Source organism: Uloborus diversus, chromosome 9 (genome assembly GCF_026930045.1).
Source record: "Uloborus diversus isolate 005 chromosome 9, Udiv.v.3.1, whole genome shotgun sequence".
Lineage (NCBI taxonomy): Eukaryota > Metazoa > Arthropoda > Arachnida > Araneae > Uloboridae > Uloborus > Uloborus diversus.
In genome coordinates this window covers 100,933,245-100,954,934 of record NC_072739.1, presented here as the reverse complement: position 1 = coordinate 100,954,934, position 21,690 = coordinate 100,933,245, and the positions used below count along the sequence as shown (strand labels likewise).

The 21,690-nt window shown below is 34.1% G+C and overlaps 1 protein-coding gene across 1 annotated transcript in view; it reads right to left on the bottom strand.

Moving 5' to 3' along the window:
- Positions 1-12,044, bottom strand: part of LOC129230395 (1-phosphatidylinositol 4,5-bisphosphate phosphodiesterase gamma-1-like) — a 126,727-nt gene extending 114,683 nt beyond the window's left edge. Inside the window, exon 1 of the mRNA XM_054864793.1 lies at positions 11,795-12,044. Within this exon, the coding sequence (XP_054720768.1) occupies positions 11,795-12,044 (250 nt within the window). The remainder of the gene's footprint in view (positions 1-11,794) is intronic.
- Between the last annotated feature and the right edge of the window lie 9,646 nt (positions 12,045-21,690).

The following is a 21,690-nucleotide window of genomic DNA, read 5'->3' as shown; positions in this document are numbered from 1 at the left end:
CCATTAGCAAGGGCTAAAGCAGAAATACGTGAAATACACCGCCAGCTCAGTCACTTCCAGCCGAGGACTGCTTCGGTCACTCGTCTGGCCTGCTAATTCTATATTAGCTACCAGTTTGTTTCGCACTCTTGGCTTCCTTAAGAGGTTTTCCATCTCCAGCTCAGTCACTTTCCCATGTCGGGCTGTTGAGTGCTTATAAGCACGAAATAGCAGTCCTCGGCTGGAAATGACTGAGCTGGCGGTGTATTTCACGTATAACCATTAGTATCTTAATTGAATATAAATCTGATTGCTTTAACATAATTTTTAAAACTGAGAATTACAAAGCTTTTCATTCTTTTAAAAAATACTTGGGAAGGGATATTATTATAAAACACGATATAAATGAAATTAATGCCAAAAAAAAGAAAAAACATAATTAGAAAAGGAAAGTAAAATAATAGTTTAAAAAACTAAAAAACACACTATTGTAGCAAAATGAACTAAAAAGTAAAAAATAATTTTTGGATGATAGCAATTGACCAAACACTTAATTTTAATGCAATAAAAAAAAAAACTGTGGGGTATTGTCTATTCACCTTTTTGGCATAGATAACAGGAAGAAATTCAAGACAACTGATAAGAAGCCCCCCCCCCATGCTTTTTTGTACTGCATTAAAATTAAGTGTTTAGTCAATTACTATCATCCAAAGATATTTTTTTTACTTTTTAGCTCATTTTGCTACAAAAGCATGTTTTTTTTTTTAGTTTTTTAAACTATATTTTTATTTTCTTGTCTTTAGGTAAACTTGTTTTAAGAAAATATATTCATTTCAAAATAATTCAAAATCTTTTATACTCATGAAATTTGCCCAAAAAAAAAGTGGCTAAAGGTCTCAAGCAGCACTTGAAATGAGGTCTTTCAAACACCAAAAAGAATAACTATACCCTTTAAAGTGTAATAGCAGAGTTCTAAAATCATTCAACTGCGCTGATAAATTGCCTGTTGAGTAATTATCTAATCCAGCTAATCCATCTCAGTCAACGATGTATGTGTTCGGAAATCATATTTACATGACTTTGAAAATTTGGGATACATTTTTATAAAAGTATTGTTCAACAATGACCTGATCAGCCAATTGAAGGCTCACCTAAATTTTGGCATGAAATTAGCTAAAAACAATAATAACTCATGTTCTAATTACCTTGGAACAATGGAACAAATTTTGTCTGATGCAGAAAAATGAAAGGTTTTTATACATATTTTTAAATAATTTTTGCAAGCCTATTTTAATGGGGGTTTTTTTCTTTTTTTAGTTTTCACATTGTTGGAAATTAGACCAAAATATTGATTGAAATTGGAATAAACCAACAATTAATAGTTAATTAATTTGATTATAGAATATTGCATTGTCATCAAGTCTGAGGTCACATGCCAAATTTCAAAAGAAGCTGATCGCAGGAAGAGGGCGAAATGTGAGTTGCAAGATTCCGTTACAAGATACATACATACAGGTGAAGTTAACAAAAACATTTTTTTCAAACGACGTCAAAAAGGAAGCAGTTATCTGTTCATTCCGTACGTAGTTTTTTTTTTTTTTTTTTTTGTTCCCTCACAGCGTCAAACCTAGTGAACCAATTTTGACAATTCTTTTTTTGATGCATTGGGGATGCTTTGATTACCTTTGATTGACTGTAATTGTTCTTTTAAAAAAACATTATGAGCAAAAGACAGCAAATTTCGTGTAATTTCCCGTTAAATACAAAACATATTGTTACAAAAATTTGCTGCAGTAAAACAGTAATATTAATAATAATTATAATAAGAGCTTTGAATGAAGGCTCCTCTAAAGCAAACATGAAGTTAATTCACTATCATCGCTCTAGTTGTGGGATTGTTTATCTCATGCAGGGGAGGGTCCAAGGGGAGGGTTTTTTGGGGTAAACCTATACCATTTGGGGGGAAAATAATAAAAGTTAAATGAAGAAAAACACACAGTTGACTTAAAATTAACTTCAATGTTAAAATTTGCATGCAGCATTTTTTTAAAAAAATATCTTTGAAGTTTCTCGGCAATTTACAATTGTCCACTCTTTGTCGACTAAATTCATTTTTTGGAAAAACAGTGATGAAGGAACCCTTCAATGGGCTGTCAACTGTCAATACAAAGCATTCACTTCGTTTAATAGCGCTTCTGAAAGGAAGGTTATGATCACTCGAGTACTTCACAAAAAGAGAAGCGTATTGCATCTATGAAGATGCATATCACGGTAAGTAGGGGTAAAGCCCTGTGTGAGGTGAAAACCTGAACTGACCTCTAACAAGTGAAAAGTTGATCGTCAGTTTTGTCTTATTGAAACTAATACTTCCAAGAAAGTTTGACCCAGTCAGTCACTCGAGGGAAGAAAATGAAGTAAGTCTGTTTTCTACTAGGTACTTCCATGTAATTTTCCTGTTTACATTATTTAAGCCCTAATGGTACTCGCACGGCTTTGCCCGTAATACAAAAATTAAAAGGTCTTTTGGTTTGCCTGTATATTTACAAATAATGTGTGGTGAATTTTCTCACCAATTGGCTTGTACCCATGTTACGGTTCCACTTTATGATAATTTCATATCTCGCCAATTGGCTTGTAGCCATGTTACGGTTACACGTTATGATAATTTCGTAATTTACTCGTCCATCTTCTGATAATTTTGTTTGTAAAATTGAAATAGAAAAAGAACCACATCAAATTTTTTAAAAACCGCTTCGAGGCGCACACCCCCATGCTACAAACTAACTTTGTGCCAAATTTCATGAAAATCGGTTGAACGGTCTAGGCACTATGTGCGTCACAGAGATCCTGACAGCAAGACTTTCAGCTTTATTATTAATAAAGATTACAAGCTGTGGGATTTGAGGAAAAGAATCAGACAATTCCTCAATAGTATTGCTGTATTTAAGCTTTATACTTTCAGGTAAAATAATTTCTTTAGGGGGTTTTTAGAAACAACATGGCGGGTCTTCCAGAAAGTGGCTAAATGGGGCAAATCATTATAGGAGTTTGAGGGTAAATCCCTGCAGATCCAAAAGTGTAACTGAAATTGCCAGTTTTTATTATTTTAATAACGTTTTGTTTAGTATGTCTTTGAGCAATTCTTTTTATTAAAAAAATTTTTTTTATTGTTAGTATTTGCTCACAAATTTTATTTTGGGTAGGATTATATAGGTATTTTATTTTTTAATTACATTTTACATTCATTTTTCAATTAAAAAGTATTCTTAAAATTTTGATGATTAAATTTTTGCAATTAACTCCAGGACGTACAAAAGAAAATATATTTAATAGCTATAACAGAGGTTGAACTCAATGAAGCACTTAGATTACAGAATAATGCTCATTAATTCGTATGGCAGCCGTTAAAATTAGGTCCAATGAAAGAACTATTTGGGATCAACTGAAGAAACGGGGAGGTGAGAAACTTGGAAGATTTACAGAAACCTTTGCTGCATATCAAGAAAAGGGATAGGTAAACTTTTGTATTGCTCTTGATCAGATTTTTTAGTCTCACTCTAAAATCTCTAAGGTTTCTTCTTATGCATCAGAAAACAAAATAGATCATTGATTTTATGTTCAATCCCAACTTGCTGGTAGGGATTTTGCTAGTGAGTTAATGAAGAGAAATAGGTTGTCTCTATGAATTCCACGCAAAACCAGCATAACTAGAGCCATGGGTTTCAAATAGGGCTTAGCACACACAGTATTTAAACAATTAGGAATCCGCCTTAAAAAACTACAAGTTTAGCTCCAACCAAATATTTAACGTGGATGAAACTTGTGTCCAGAAGCTCCTAAGTTTCTCCTAAAGGAAAAAAAAGTTGCCAAAACTGTTGCAGATGAGCAGTAAAAAACTATTATTGCTGTGTGTGCCATGAACCCACTTGGACACTATATTCCTCCCCTGATTTATTTATGCAAGAAAAATACAGAACCGCTAATTTCTTCGAGCCGGTAGGATAGGAGGAACGGAAAAGCAATGAGAAAAGCTTGTTATGGAAAAGGGGAGACATGCACAAGACAGAAAAGAGCAAGATATGGAGTCAAAACAACATAAGTTAACTTCCACAACACCAATGTCAAAAAAAAAAAAAAAAAAAAGAAGAAGAAGAAGAAGAAGAAAACAGGCCAAAAAGCTAAAAACCCAACAGAAAAAGAACAAAATAAAGAAAACTGGTCAAAAAGTCAAAAAACGAGCTGATGTGTGCATCACATGACTTCATTTTACTCCAATTTAATGTCATTTTTTCATTGTTGGCAGTTTTAATGTAATTCAAAAGTTTACTCTCTAAATATCAGCAACAATGGCCAAATTGAAACCAGATTTTAAAAAAAAAAAATTATTTTTTTTTTTAAATCACCAAATTTGTCTCTAAGTTGGTGAACAAAAGACTGGCGATATATATCGTCAAGTGTCCACCAAATTACAACACCACTTGAGTTTACATTGAAATTAACAATGGTTTCCACCCAAAAAGTGTCAAAAGACCCCTTTAGAAACACCCGAATGCAACCAAAAGGGAAGGTGCACAACTAGACCCCACTAGGAGTCTACATACCAAACTTCAACTTTCTAGGATATTCCGTTCTTGAGTTATGCGACATACATACGCACATATGCATGTCCGCACATACATAAGTACATACAGACGTCACGAGAAAACTCTTTTTTCTCAGGAATCGTCAAAATGGTTATTTCCTATGTCTATACCTTCTTAGGCACCTATCCATGTGTGGTCGAGTCAAAAAAAAAAAACTCAACATTCATTCTGGGGTGAGCAAAATGGAAATTAAGGTTGATTTTTGAGTGAAATTTTTTTCGCGAATAAAATACTTCCTTTTTTGTAAAATGAAGTAAAAAGAGTCAGAATGAGACTTTTCAGTTCATTTGATAACTTAAAAAAAGACGTGGAAATACAACTAAAACGAGCTGATGTGTGCATCACATGACTTCCTTTTACTCAAATTTAATGTCATTTCCCCATTAATGGCAATTTTAATGTGATTCAATAGCATACTCTCTAAATATCACCAACAGTGGCTAAATTGAAATCAGATTTTTAAAAAAAATCGCCAAATTTGTCGCCAAGTTGGTGACAAAACTTGGCAACCAAAAGACTAATGATATATTGCCAAGTGTCCGCTAAATAGTAACACCACTTGAGTTTACATCGAAATTAACAATGATTTCTCCTCAAAAAATGGCAAAAGACCCCTTTTGAAATGCCCGAATGCAACCAAAAGGGGAGGTGCACAACTAGAGCCCACTAGGAGTCTACATACTGAATTTTAACTTTCTAGGATATACCGTTCTTGAGTTATGCGACATACAAACGCACATACGTATGTACAGTAGGGTGGGCCGAAAATGCACTTTTGCACAAACTTTCGAAATCGATGAGGCTTGGGGGTGGAAAAGTTGTGTATTGGGTTGCTCAATAACTATGTAAAAATTTTTTGAAATCGAACAATATCTTCAGGTGGCGCCGGCGCCTTAAAAATTTGAAATTTTGACTAAAACAGACCTTTTTCTTCTAAAAACACGATTTTTTGCATTTTCGAAATAGATTACGCTCTAGTGCGGAAAAGTTGTGTATTGGGTTGCTCAGTAAACATGTAAAAAATTTTTGAAATCGAACAATATCTTCAGGTGGCGCCGGCGCCTTAAAAATTTGAAATTTTGACTAAAACAGACCTTTTTTTTTTTTCTAAAAACATGATTTTTTGCATTTTCGAAATAGATAACGCTCTAGTGCGGAAATGTTTAGTATTGAGTTGCTAAGTAGCCGTGTAAGTTTTTTTTTAAAATCAAACAATATCTTCAGGTGGAGCCTTTAAAATTTGGTTTGTTCAGCAGGAAAAAGGAAACGTCAATAAACACATAAATAATAATTGAATTCATCTTTTACTGCTGTCATTTGTGCCAAGTAAGCAAACAAACATGAAGCAATGCAGCTCTTTGCTTATCTCAGAGGAAATTCACTGAGATAACCCAGAACTCACCACGAGGAGGTGGCTGCATATCGAGTTCCACCCGTGCCCTCCCAACCACCCAACCATATAATGGACACTGAGATTTTATTAAATATTTCACTTTTCTGTTGCCTGATCTACTTCGCCTTTTTTTTGTATTTCGACTTGCTTTCAAATGAAGGAATTATTCTTTGTGATTCTAATTTCGCCCTTATAAGGCCATCCCTTTCGATTTGTCCCACCACAGAAGCTGAAGCAACTGTCACTACTTTTACTGCCCTCTCCACTGCTTGGCTGTGGCATGGAAACTCTTTTATTTCTAGTAAAGATATTTTCTCCTTTAGAATATTTCGGAAATCTTCATTGCTGACTGCACGAAGCATTGGTGGCTCCGTGACAACTGATTGGTGCCAATCAATTAGGTCCGTATAATCTTTTGCTTCGAAATTTATTACAGGAACACTGAACCGCCGGATACCTTCTTGTTTATTTTCCCTGGCTTTTAAAATTCTTCGTATTGCAAGCAGTCGGATGTAATTTCGTTCATCCGTAAGCATCGAAAGAAAAATATTTTCATGATGCGCAAAAAAAGCATTTCGGCTTATTACGCCATCCACGACAGTCTTCAATTCATCTGGGAGATAACGTGACAAGCTAATCATCTTCCATAAGTGTCTAGCACCATCTTTGCAATGCGGTTTGGACTTTATATCAAACCACATCGGCACATACACTTTAATTATAAACTCTACTAAGGTTTTCAGTTCTGCTGAAACATTTGTAACTGAAATGTACAGGCGCAAAACTCGACATGCTGCCGTTAGCCAACGGGAGTGCGCTAGCTTTCCTGGTTTTTTCTCTGCTAGGGCAACAGAGCAGTAACCTGATGTTACAGCTTCATAAATTTGCAGCATATATTGTTGATCTGTACTCAGATCTTTTCGAAGCTCTTCTGATATTGCTACTAACTCTACGACATCAACCTTTTTGAAATTGACTACCGGTGTCAGCTCACAGGTTTCGAGATCTTTTCCTATTCGACCAGAAAAGGTTTCAGGACCACTTGTTTGACCGTCTAGCTTTTTTAGAAGATGCCGCAACGGTAACTCATTTGCGTGTAACATGCATATGACCCATTGAAGAGGTCTACCAACATCTTCTTCTATGAGACGTATAACTTCAGTCTTGCAACCTGTGTTAACGGGTGTCCCATCGCAGCCAACTGCCAAAAGAGTTTCAGTGTTGATATCATTCTGTAAAAGATATTCAGCGATGCTGCTCTTAATAGATTTTGCAGAACCGCTAGCTGGAGAAACATGGCCGATATATTCAGATCCAGGTTCTTGTATTAAAACTACATGTTCTTCAATAACCGTTGTCCTGTGCTTTTTGTTTCCCTTGATTTGATCTGCTAAAGTTTTATCTTTTCGTCCGTCAAAAAAGAGGGCTTGAAACTCTTCTGGTTTTCCTTTACATTGTAGTTCCTTTCGTGTTCTCTTTCTCTCTCTTCTTATTTTATTTTTATCTGTAACTTTGGAACGATTATTATCAGAAATCATTCCGACTTCTTCAAGAACTGCAGAAATAATTTTCGCTGCAGGCCTGTCTCCAATCCCTGCACTATCGCAGGCGAGTGCTGTGGTTGGCAGTTTTATCCTCATCTGGCTGATTACCTTGGTCTCTCTTTTCGTTTTTCTGGAATGGTTCTCTCTGGATCTAGAAGGAGTGTATTCTTCATCATTACGCGTTTCATATTCAAATTCTTCATTCTCACAATCCTCGAACTCAGGCGACTCGAACATAGACTTTGGTGTTAGGAACTGCTGTTCACTTGTAGCAGCTTTGAACACTGTCTTGGATTGCCTATTTTGCTTTCGGAGCAGCTTCTCAGTTACTTTTAAATTAATGCCTCCGATAATCATTTTTCTGACGGTTCGTTGATCAATCAAAAATGGTTGTTCTAAATGTGGCACTTTTCTATCCTTTTCACAGGAGCATGCTTTAAAGGAATGACATTTGCATGTGGCAATGTCAAACAGAGTTTTCTCGGCGTCTTCCAAAAATTCCTTTACTTTGTTCCTATAGGATTCCGTAGACTTGTTTTTACTTTTCAGGATATTTTTATACTTAGCATGATATGATTTAAGGATGCGCACAATTCTGCAATGAGAAACAGTAGGAATCGAGGACTTCTTCCACAAATCAGTTACCCTCTCAGCAACAACATTGGCAATGTCAGTAAAAGCTGGATCTTTGCCGTGATTTGAAGATTTCATTTGTTCTCTTATAAGGAAGTAAAATTTTATAACTTGACTGTAAGTTGGTAAGACGTTAGGTTTCAGCTCTTCTGGCAAACCAAAAACAAAACAATCTGTAACTTTTCTAGTTGAATGACAACCGGCCATTGTGACAAAAGTATAACTATAACTAACTAGTTAATGACATTTAAATACCTAAAGAGACTGCTCTTCGATGAACAAACGACATAAAGTAAGCTTATTAGTTGATTGCTTCTGTACTAGACTGAACTAAACGATAACTGTGTTGCATATTATCACACTGACTGTCACGTGGACTGCAGGTGCGAGAGCATTTCATTTAGTAGAAGAAGGGGGGGGGGTGGAATAGAAAACTGATAAGGAATGTAAGAGACAATCCTGTACCACTGGGGGTCACGTGGACTGCAGGTGCGAGAGCATTTCATTTAGTAGAAGAAGGGGGGTGAAATAGAAAACTGATAAGGAATTCTCTTTTCATGAAAATATATGTCTGTTTTGAATAAAATCTCCGATTTTAAGGCGCCGGCCCCACCTGAAGATATTGTTCGATTTCAAAAAAAATTTACATGTTTACTGAGCAACCCAATACACAACTTTTCCGCACTAGAGCGTAATCTATTTCGAAAATGCAAAAAATTGTGTTCTTAGAAGAAAAAGGTCTGTTTTAGTCAAAATTTCAAATTTTTAAGGCGCCGGCGCCACCTGAAGATATTGTTCGATTTCAAAAAATTTTTACATGGTTACTGAGCAACCCAATACACAACTTTTCCGCCCCCAAGCCTCATCGATTTCGAAAGTTTGTGCAAAAGTGCATTTTCGACCCACCCTAATGTACAGATGTCATGAGAAAACTCGTTGTAATTTTAACTCGGGAATCGTCAAAATTGATATTTCGCATGTTCATACGTTCTTAGGCACTTGTCCACGTGTGATTGAGTCGAAAAAAATCCAACATTCATTCGGAGGTGAGTGAAATGGAAATTAAAGTCGGTTTTTGAGTGAAAATTTTTCCGCGAAAACAATACTTCCTTTTTCGTAAAAGGATACTTCCTTTTTCGTAAAAAAATTAAACCAACAAAGAACGTTACAGAGAGTTTTGTCAAGTCTTTTTATCATGCAATCCCATCTTTTTTAATCCATATTTATCTTGAATGCGGTAAAGATCCACATTGCAGTGCTTTACCCCTACAATACGGGACTTTACCCTGTTTTGTGGGGTAAAACCCCACAGTTATATTTTTTTATTTTTTTTTCTTGGTTTATTTGTAAATTTCTTGGTAATTAATGATTAGACTGAGCTAGAATTAGGAAGGGTTATAGCTAACAAACCATTCTACGATTTTAATTTGAAATAGCTTGGAATTCTACTCCTTATTGTGGCCACAATGTAGCAAGTTGAACAGCTTCCAGAGTCCCGAACCGCATCCCCTTTAGTACTCTCTTGACCTTGGGGAATAGGAAGCAGTACGGTGGTGCCGTATCCGGCACACAACGCTCCTTTTGCTCGTCCGTCAGGTGTTTTGGCACCAGCTTTGCACAGATCTTCCTCATGCCCACATTGTTCTTAACAATGTCGTGATCTTTTAAATACATGAAATTCAAACATCAAAATATATCTTAAAATTAGTTTACAGATGTGGAAAGACTTGCAAACAAACATATATGCAGTGAAAGAATCGGTACTTTTCAGCTAGTACTTATTTTACTGAAAAGGGAAAAAATTACTTTTCAATCAGATTCTTGATCATCCTACTCTAGTGGAAAAATGGCTTCCCTCAAACATTTGAAAATTGGATGAGTTTAGAAGAACAAATAGCTTCATCTATTAGTGGCATCTAAAATAATTTCATGCAAATACTTTTTCATATTTTGTTAGAGGCCCATTCATCACCGTGGCCCATTCATTACCACTATCCCCTACATTACATCATGATGACAACATATTTGCATGAGCGTCCATATGCAAAATTTTAAGGGGGGGGGGCCTTAAACATTTTCCCCATAGTTTAGCAGGATATTTTCCATATGAAAACCGATTTCAGTACAGATTAGAGTTATTAAAATTTAACATTTTTAATAACTTATTCATTAATGGGTGGAGAAGAAATGTTTTTATATTTTTGCAATGAAAAAAGTTCTAAAAGTAAGGAAGTTCTAATTTCTAACGGGGAGCTTGAGCCCCCACTTGTCCCCCTATATGGCGCCCATGCATTCTTGTATAACGGTACAAGAACACACGTTTAGTTCTTAATTTTGAGTGGTTGTTCTGAAAAATACAAATCAAACATGGTTTCTCATTATTTTACCTATAATTTTTCCCCTACTTCAAAAGTTATGTTTAAAAGTAGTATTGATGATGCTCAAAGAATAAAATTATTTTTTACTTCTTCGAGCAATTTTCAGCTCCAATTTCGAAGTCGGTTCTATTCATGTTCAAAAATATTTTTTCTACTAGTTTATTGGGTAACTGTCATTTTTTTCAAATACGTTTAGATTTTTAACCCTGCCCCAAATTTTACGTTTTCCAGCTTGGTACCTCTTTTATCACTAGCCAGACAGAAAACATAAAATCGGGGATCCACTATATAAGCACTCTAACAGCTTCCACAGACTTTTCTATAGTCGCTGGCTTTCTCGCAGTGTTTCCTACCATCCAATTGCTGTTTTTTTGTAAAAATGTTAAAAAGTTGAAAAAAAAAAACCTTTTATGCTTCCTTTTAACAGGTATCCTAAATACCAGGAGGCTCACTTAATTTTCATTCCTTTCCCCCTCTTACTCTGTTGCAACTTGAATCATGGCAAAGAGATTGTTGTTATACGCCATATTAAAATGTTCACTTGCTTGCGGCCCGATTAATGTATGGAGTAGCCCTTGGCAAAGTACTTTTTTGGGGCCCCCTGTATTCAAATTTCATAGCTTTAGCCATTGGCTACAACAATTCTAGCCATTAGACTAAATTTGGGGTCCCCTAGCCATTTAGGGATCCCTAAATTTGCATCAATTCATCAGTAACATGTAGATTTAATCGCAGTATTTTATTTTATTTATTTATTTATTTTTAGTTTATTTGTTTCTCCTTCTTTTTCTTTTTTTTGAAGAGAAGTATTTAAAACCTCTGCATGCAATTGCTGATTTTATAGTAGAGTTAAACTGCTGTTTCAAATTTTCCCTTCTGCTTATTTTTATTTTATCAATTGTTGAAACACATAAATAAGGTGACCCTACAAAGGAGGGTCATACGTACACAGGAGGATTGAAAATTTTAAGGATCTTGTTTTAGGGAAGTATTTTAGGGGGGTTCACCATCGCAACTTGGGGGGTGAACACTACATGTACTTTCATTTAAGAATAATCTTTCATTGGAAATAACACTTTTTCAAAAATAATAACAATAAATAAATAAGAAGAGACACCGAAAAAAGAAGGAAAGATAACACTCCAAAAGGGTTATTTTGAGGTGTCTCATCAAAAATAAATCGTTAGATCATTTATAATGAATGTCAATCTAGAAAAAACTTACCAGATCCCTCAACTACATTACTTCGGGGTCTAAACCAAATTATTTGCCTAGTTTCTAACTTGACTAAAAAGGTACGTCGCTCCGGCTTTTGCTTCACATATAATTTTTCTAGGTAATATCCATATTCAAATTTTTGGTAAATCTGTTCCAGTTTACAAAAGTTTGCTTTGCCTTTCAAATTTTGTAAATCTGTTTCGGAAAGAGAACTTGACTCTTCAATCACAGGTTCCCCAATACTTGATGAAGCCATTGTTTTGACATTTGCTTGGGTAAGATTTCTTTTTCGTTTTAAATCGGTGATGCAGTGCGTATTTACCGCCGACAAACCTATGTACGAATGAAACGCCCTTCCTTCTTCCTCTTCTGCTTTCTTGGAATTAATCCCTGTTTTAATTGGCTAAAGGATTTCGAATTTGTGCGATAAATAAGAGCTCTAGTTTCCAGCAACGGAAGCGTTTCGCTCGCATATTGACCGATCCCAAGCGGTAATTCTGTAATCCACGCTATGGCTTGGTTTCTTCCATGCTCGATAGATGGCGCCACTACTTTTTCATGATTCAAATATTAATATTACAAACGATCAAAACGAAAATTTAACTTACAGAGTAAAAGAAATCACTGATGAAAATGCTGCAAATGTGGGTTTAAATTTTTTTTTTCTTAATTTAATTGCGGATAATCCCGAAAAAAAAAGATGTTATTAAAGGGACAGAACAGCCGATTTAAATTATTGGAATTTTAAAAAAAATGTGAAAATTCATGTGCCTAAAGGTTTAACGTTGTAATTAATAATTTAATCAACGGTCTAATTGATACAACTATATCAATTAGATAACTTTATATGCAGTATTCGGGGGGAGGGGAGTACATATATATAGTGTGAAATGTAAGTCAGAATAGCTCTTTTACAAAAGTACTCCAATAGGCTTTCTAGTTTTTTATTTATTTATTTATTTGAAAAACACAAAGACACACACATATATTTATATATGGCAATGATTTTTTTTTTTAGTGGTGGGGGTGTGATCGCTTCTTTTTGAGGGGGGGGGACACATTCACCCTTAGTTTTATTTACACATGTTTTGTAGCATTTTTTAAAATTAATTTTCTCTTTAGTTTGTTCTTTAAGTTTTGTTGTTTTTTCCACCAGTACTTACATGTTCTTTACTTAATTGCTATGTTGGGCCTTTTTTGGTTAAAGATTTTTTAGATTGTATTTGTGTTTTAATAAAAATTGAATTAACTTCTCTTTTGATTGGCTTATACAGATTTAACTTAAATATGCTCGTTAATTTTATACACAGAACTGGTTAGAGCAACACAGTGAAAATACAAAAAGTACTTGGCGTGTTGCAACAACATATCAGAAATCAGGGAGTTTTAATAAATACAAAATCAGCTATCGCTGTGTGCATAAGACAGACAGAAGAGCTTCTGGGGATGGTCCTTCAAAGCATACAGGACGCACTGCTAAATTGACAATTACAATACAAAGGTAAGTTACTTTCAACTAAATGTATATATAACAGGGGTTTGAAATAGGGTTCAATTTCGAGGGGGGAATGTCCCCCGTTACTTCAGATTCCAGGGGGAATTTTTTGAATTTCGGGGAGAATTTTTATAAGTTCTGAAAATTTGTTTACAATTTTTTTATAATTCATTTTTATTTCATTTTTCTATTTATTCATTTTTAAATTATAATTTCTTTGGTGTAATATCAGTCCCATTTTCAAATAATTATTCCTTAGTTTTGCAATTTTACTTTATTATTCCATTTTCAATAAAATATTTTACAACTAAGTAACATCACATACACTCAAACTGGTGGAAAAAACAACAAAAGTTAAAGAACAAACTAAACAGAAAATTAATTTTAAAAAATGCTACAAAACATGGGTAAATAAAACTAAGGGTGAATGTGTCCCCCCCCCCCCCCCCCCCCCCCAAAGGAAGCAATAACACACCCACCACCAAAAAAAAAAACATTGGCAACATCAAATTTTATCAATGAAAAGAAAAGAAAATAGGGGGTCGTATACTTCAGCCGAATGAAAAGGGGTTGTATATTCATTACGGGAAACTATTTACACGTTACGTTACTACAATAATTATTATTTACAGAATTTGTAACAATACGTATTGTTCAAAACGAAACAAGATACCACCATCGAAAAAATGCACCGTTCACGCCAAAACCACGTGACCTCCTGTGACGTATCGCGCAGTGAGGAAAGCTGGTCTACGTAGCCACAACGTTTGAAATTTAAAGTTTCTTAGATTTCTCCAAGACCCCTCAACAGATCCAGACAAAATTAACATGGGACCATCTGGGAAGCATACCCTTCCAAACAAAAAAAAGAATTTTTCAAATCGTTCCAGTATTCTTGAAGTAATACGAAAACACACATAAAAAGCCGCATGCCGAAATCATAACCTCCTTTTTTGAAGTCGGTTAATAAAGAAATAACATTGTATTTTATAATAAAACTTGCCAAAAATAAAAAACAGTATTTTTTATTTTCGGCATTAAATTTGTGGCTTCAAAAAAAGGGGGGGGGGGGTTAACTTTTTTCTTTTCAATTATATCAATCAAAGGACAATTCCACGTTAAATCAATCATCAAAAAAAAAAAAAAAGTTTTGCGACCTCACCATCACCGATTTTAACGACAATTGGTGTAAGGGACACATATGACAAGATAAGTAATCCTGCCATTTTTTTAAATTCTACTTGAAAAATTTTCGGAAATACAGGGCTGTTAAAAAACTGAATAAGTACGAAGAAAACGAAAATTTGTGATATACAAATGACTGTAACTTTGCTCCTAATTGTAATAGAATAAAAAATCAAAAACCATTGTAAAGCCAAAGAATAGAGCTTCCTATTGATATAAAACATGACTTTCTTACGACAGATTTAAGTTTTAAGGTCATTCATTTGCCGTGACTTTTGACCTTAAATATCTAAAAACATGCCCCCTTAGAATTTCTTAAAAAACATATATTTTATAGCTCTAACACTATTCTTCCACTAAGCCAAAACTTAGTCTGGAATTGAATGGCAAGGTACTGAAAAAATTCAGGAATGTTCACATGTTTTACACTGTGGAATTCCATATGTGGGGTCAGTCACCTTTTTGTCTTCCTCACCATTTTCGATTTTAATGAAATTTCGTGTGAAGGACACATATGACAAGAAAAGTAATCCTGCCAATTTTTAGAACTCTACTTCAAAAATTTTACGAAATACAGGGCTGTTAAAAACTTAAAAAGTGAAAAAAAAAAAACGGAAAGTTGCCACATGCAAATGACTGTTACTTCTATCCTAATGATAAGAGACTAAAAATTCAAAAACCATTGAAAAGCTAAAAAATAGGGCTTTCTATTGGTATAAAACATGACTTTTTCACCACAGGTTCAAACTTCAAGGTCATTCACGGTGACTTTTGATCTTGAATAACTCAAAACACACCCCCTCCGAATTTCTTCAAAAAAATATATTTTGTAGCGCTAACACTGCTCTTCCACTACACCAAATCGCAGGTTGGGACTGCAATGGCAAGGAACTGCAAAAAAATCAGGAATGTTTACATATTTTTGTTAGATGCTTTACATTAATTCTTTCCTAATATTATTGTTTTAATGTTTTAGGTGCACTCTTCATAAAGTATGCATATTTTGACAAATCGACAGATTTCTTAAATAAGAGCTAGAAAATGACAGACATTTGATTTGATAACCATAATTTTTATCTGTAATTAGCAACAGATCTTGGAAATAAAAACATCAAGTTTTAGCCTACGACAAAGCTTCCCGCATTATGGCAGAGTTCTGTTCGTACTTCAGGGATAATGCGTCTAAAAATTGAAACAATAATAATAGGGTAGAAATAATGTGAAACATTTAACGAAAATTCAGTTGACTCTCGAAAACTTCCAAGGGACCGGCTAATAGCTTCGAGTTATTAATAGTTCGAGTTACGGGAAGTTGCAAGCAAATATTCCTGATTTGTTTTGCAGCACCTTGACATTGTGGCCCTAGCCTAAGTTCACTTGAAAACGTTCTCACCGTTGACACACAGTGAACCTTGAAACAAACCTGTCGTGCGAAAGCCATTTTTTATACCAATAGAAAGCTCTGTTCTTTAACTTTTTAGTTTTTTTTGTTCTACTATAATTAGGATAGAAGTTACAGTCATTTGCATGTCGCAACTTTCCGCTTTTTTTTTCACTTTTTAAGTTTTTAACAGCCCTGTATTCGTAAATTTTTTGTAGTAGAGTTCTAAAAATTGGCAGGATTACTTATCCTGTCATATGTGTACTTCACACGAAATTTCATTAAAATCGGAAATGGTGAAGAGGTCAAGAAGGTGACTGACTCCACACATGGAATTTCTCAATGTAAAACATGTGAACATTCCTGCTTTTTTTTTCAGTACCTTGCCATTGCGATCCCAGTCTAAGTTTTGGTGTAGTGGAAGAATAGTGTCAGATCTGTAAAATATATTGTTTTGAAGAAATTTTAAGAGGGGTATGTTTTGAGATATTCAAGGTCAAAAGTCACGGCGAATGATCTTAAAACTTAAACCAATCCTAAGAAAATCATGTTTTATATCAATAGAAAGCTCTATTCTTTAGGCTTACAATGGTTTAGGAATTTTTATTCTGCTGTAACTAGGAAAGAAGTTACAGTCATTTGTATATCACAACTTTTTGTCTTTTTCGTATTTTTTCAATTTTTAACAGCCCTGTATTTCGTAAATTTTTTGAAGAAGAGTTCTAAAAATTGGCAGGATTACTTATCCTGTCATATGTGTCCTTCACACGAAATTTCATTAAAATCGGAAATGGTGAGGTCAAGAGGGTGATTAAACTGACATGGAATTTCCCCAAATATTTTTAATGCAACTATTAAAAATGCTTCTGTTTAAATGAATCAGTAAACAAAAGGTTGAATGAATGAATGAAAAGATAATGAAACAATGAGCGAATAATTGAATAAATTAATTAATTTATGAAAAAAATAAATGAGCGAGTAAAAGAATGAATAAATAAAAAAATAAGTGAATAATGGAATAAATAAGAAAATTTCAAAATGAAGGAATGTAAGTGCATTAAATTATAAATGAAAACGTAAGTGATTTAGTAAATAATTGAGTGATTAAACGAAATAAACTGATCCACTTTGCCTCACACGTACTTGACTGATTGAACAAATTATTTAAAATACAAAAAAGCTTAATTTCAACAAAATTAATACTGCAACGAATATTAGGAGGTCCCAATTAGTATTTTAAATGTTTATTCCAAGATCCTCATGATTTTATAGGAACAAAAATAATTTTTGACTCACTACAAGATATTACAATATAAGTATCATTTTTTTGAAATTGTCCGTATTATCAAATGCTTTAATCTTCGGCTGTATTTCTCTCCTGACTGGAAAAGACTACATGTCCTACAGCATAGTTAAAATGTTACTTGATAGTTGGCAGTGAAAGTAGAGCAAATATTTCACCATTTAAAGTTTCCCCACATTCCCCTACTACTAGAAAATCTCTTAGGAAGTGAGGTTCCATAACTTTTCCAGCTACCGATTAAGCTTCTTTTTGAATAATTTCACTCAATTACTTAAGAAGGAATTGTATCGGTTGCTAGAAATTTCATAGAATGCCAGTTTCCTAGAGAGTTTCTAGTAGTACTGTTTATTATTATTACTATCGTTATTTATTTATTTATTTTACATTGAAACCCCGATTTTACGTTTCCCCAAGGAACTAAGTTAAAAACATAAAATACGGAAAAACATGAAATGATGGAAATGCATAGAAAACAAAAATCAAATAAATGGTTAATAAATATCATAATAGTTATTTAAATAATCATTTAAAGAACTTTACGCAATTACTTAAGAAGGAATTGTATCGGTTGCTCGAAATTTCATGGATTCCCAGTTTCCCAGAGAGTTTCTAGTAGTAATGTTCATTATTATTTTTATTTACTTATTTATTTTATAGTGAAACCCCGATGTTACGTTTCTCAAGGGGCTAGGTTAAAAAAACGTAAAGGACGACAAAACATAAATGTGAGACATGCATAGAAAGCAAAAATCAAATAAAAAAAACTAAAGGTCGTTATGATGACTCTTTCAAAAGGTATAATATCTATATTTTACAAAAAGAACATTGTAATTCATACCATTTTAGATCATTTTAACACATTTAGTTGCGAATCCTAGAGTTTAGGGTGAAAATAGTCGGTAATAGTGGAATAGTCTGTAATATAACCGGATGGAGCAAGTAGCATTTCCGTTTTCATTGATTTACTTTCAGCAGCAAGGATTAGCTTTAAAAGAGCACAAAAGAAAACATATTACCTCTGTTTTTTTCATACTGAGAAAAAACGTGAAATGCGGGAGATTTGTATAAAATCTGTCCATCCGGGAAAAATTACTATTAGTAGTATAAGGGGAAAATGAGACCTGATTTTTAAAAATTTAGAATCGGGAGACGTAAAATCGGGGTTTGTGCTTTATTAGTTTTTTTGCAGTGTGGTTGTGATCTCAAAACCACATTTCCAAAAAACCTAAACGCCATAATTTCATATTATTATTTTCTTTTTTAATTTAATTTGTTGATAGTAACACCGATCTAAAAATAAATAATCAAAAAACTGTCTCAAAATCGACCCTACTCCTACTATTAAGCCATAAATAGCCATCCTATAAACGGAAACATAATAGCGAACAATGCTTCGAACAAAACCGCCGAGCCAGTATTAAAGCTTCGAACATGGAACATATCTTGTTCCATCTCGATTACAAGAGAAGAGGGTCAAGGATCAATGAATCCTTCAAGAAACTCGAAGTTCAAGATCGAGGAAAGAAGGCGAATTCAAAAACTGTGCCACTTTTATTAACTCACTGTCTTTGCCTTCGCCGCAGAAGCTGCTAGGATCCATGTTAAAAGGAAAACAAACATCAACCCTAATCGTAGAAAAGAAAGTCATAAGCATTCTAAACCTCTTTTCCCGCTTCCTGGATCTTTAATAATTACAATACAATCCCCCTCGTTTTCGTTTTAATTGAAAAAAACTATTTGTTTTCCATCAATGATTTTTTTATTTCTTTGCCGTAAGTGTGTTAATAGTCAATAAAGGCTATAATTAGATGATTTATTATTTTCTACATTGTATTTATTTTAGTAATTAGAATTTATTGTGCAGAAAAAGAATCTTATGTATTTCAAGAAACCATGACTAATATATGAGTCAGATTTTAACCACAGTTCAAAGTAATTTTTAATAACTTGCATGACCCAGAATCTTAGTTTATGAAATTTTCTTTTACCCGAAAAGAATAAAAACACCTTTTAAATTATTATCTGGAAATAAAAAGTATAACAAGACGTGAGAAGTACAGTAGACCCTGGTCTTATGTGGTTGGTAAAATGCAGTTTAAAACAAACTGCGTAAATTAAGACATAATAGTAGCGTTAAAATAGGAGAGATTCCGTAGATAAAAAAAATTACTTCGTTCCAGTGGTAATCAAACGTTTAATAATTTTAGTGTGGTATTGTTTCCAATAGGGATTGCAATACCGGTATACCGAATACCGGTATTTCGAGCAATTTTGCAATTTCGTAATACCGGTATTTGTTGAGGAAAATACCGGTAATTTCGGTATTAGCTAAAAATAATAAATAGTTTTAATTCAAGCATTTTCAATTTAACTTATTAAAATATTTTGAATGTGCATTTATTTTCCCATGATACAGAACCGAAACCAATCTATTGATGTAAAAATTTAGCTTCAAAATCATGAACTAATAGAATATCATTGAACAAAAGTATTTTCTGCATCATGTATTTATTTTTTCAATTTCCCTGATCGCTCATTTTCCCTTTCGGGAAAGTTACTTTCGAGTGTAATTTTGAATGCCCCCCTCCCCCCTTTGTCCGATGAGCAATTTATTCAAACCATCAATTGCAGGAATGTTTTATGATTTTTTTTCTTAAATCTTTGTCTCAACTGTACTAAATATTTACAAAAACTATTTCTTGTTAGCACTACAAATGGCAATTTGTTGGCACGATTATTGGTTTGTTGTGCCGTCTCGCTATTTGGCTTCATACTTGGCAAGATAATACTTAGAAATTATATATTGCCTTGAAAACTTGCTAGAGGAAAAGCATAAATATGTTCCGCGAATTCAAAGATATTTTCAGATATTTACATAATTTTAATTGCAAAGAATTTTGAAAAGAAAGCTAAAACGAATAAGAGAAACCTATAAGATGAAATTTAGTCAAGTTTATCGTAAATTTTAAACCAAAGGGCTAATAAAAAATTTAACACAAACCCCTCCTGTTCAAGAGAAATCGATGTTAGTATTGGAAAAGTATCGTCTCTCAGGAAAGAAATTTCAACTAGTTTTAAATGAAAAAAATAATAGAAATACACACAATACGAAAGAAACACGCACACACAAAGGGGTTTATCCAAAAATGACATGCAATAGGCCGAATTTTTTTAAAGATAAAACACTTTTTAGGCAATTAAATTGGAGGAGGTGTATCCCGCATTGTTAACAGTACCACCGAAACCACCGAATTTAGTGAATTCAGAGTTTCAACTGTAGGAAAGTTGAGCACTAAAATGAGTTCCAGGCTTACAGACAATTCAATAGATGCATTTTGTGTGTTACTAGTATTGGTTTTTATTATGACATTTGTTCCTTCATTTTATATTTGTTCACAATACGTTTTCATAATAATACAATTTTTGTACAAAATTAGGAAATGTGGCAGCGAAACAATACGTTTTCAAGCAATTTCTGAGAAATTTCAAATACCGGTATTAATTCCGGCATTCCGGTATCACGTTTTAAAAATACCGAATAACGGTATTGAATTTTTGGTCCGGTATTGCAATCCCTAATTTCGATGAATATAAGCAGAACGTGTACAAAAAAAACATGAATAACTTAGCATGATATAGCAAAAAAAAAAAAAAAAAACAGTTATGTCAGTCTTTTGACAGTCATTAATTATTTTTCTCTGTAGTTCTTTATAGGGCATAAACATATTCATGATCACTCACGTCACATCCATAACGGTATCTACCTTCATAAACAAATCAGAAAAACCATTTTCCAATGTCAAGGGAATGGCTCAAATGAGAAAGTTTTTGATTGTGTGTCACCGATTTTGGAACCCTTGTTTGTTTCCCTTTACTTTGTTGCATCTAAAAGCTTTTCTCAGTGAGCTCCGCGATGCGTGAGTTTAATAAATTTATTTCTGAGAAAAACCTTTGGAACCAATCAGGAAAAATGTCCCCAGTGACTCAAGTTCGCTTATTGGCGCGCCAAAATGCCGCTTCAATTTGTGGCACCATGATGGCCGAATTCGTGACAGGCGCTATGCCGGTGAGCGGCACATTCCGGAGTGCATTATTGAACGCCACAGTGGATGAACACCCGGAGTTATGGTCTGGGGGTGCCATAATATATCATGGACGATCACAATTGCTACGAATTGTGGACAATTTGAACAGTACCCGATAAATAAACGAAGTTTTACAGCCCCAAACTATTTCTTTCCTGCAAGGATTGCCAGGGGCTGTATTCCAGCAGGATAATGCCCGTCCACATGTAGCCAGGACTGTCAAATCCTACCTTGATTCGCAGCAGGTACAGCTTCTTCCTCGGCCTGCATATTCCCCGGATATGTCACCGATTGAAGATGTGTGGAATTTCGTTGGGCAGCGTCTCGTTCGTGATCCTCGTCCTGTTGCTTCGACAGACGAACTTTGGTTGCGCATACAAACAATATGGAATACTCTTCCGCAGGCAGATATTCAAACTTTGTTTCACTCCATGAAGATTCGTGTAGCAGCTC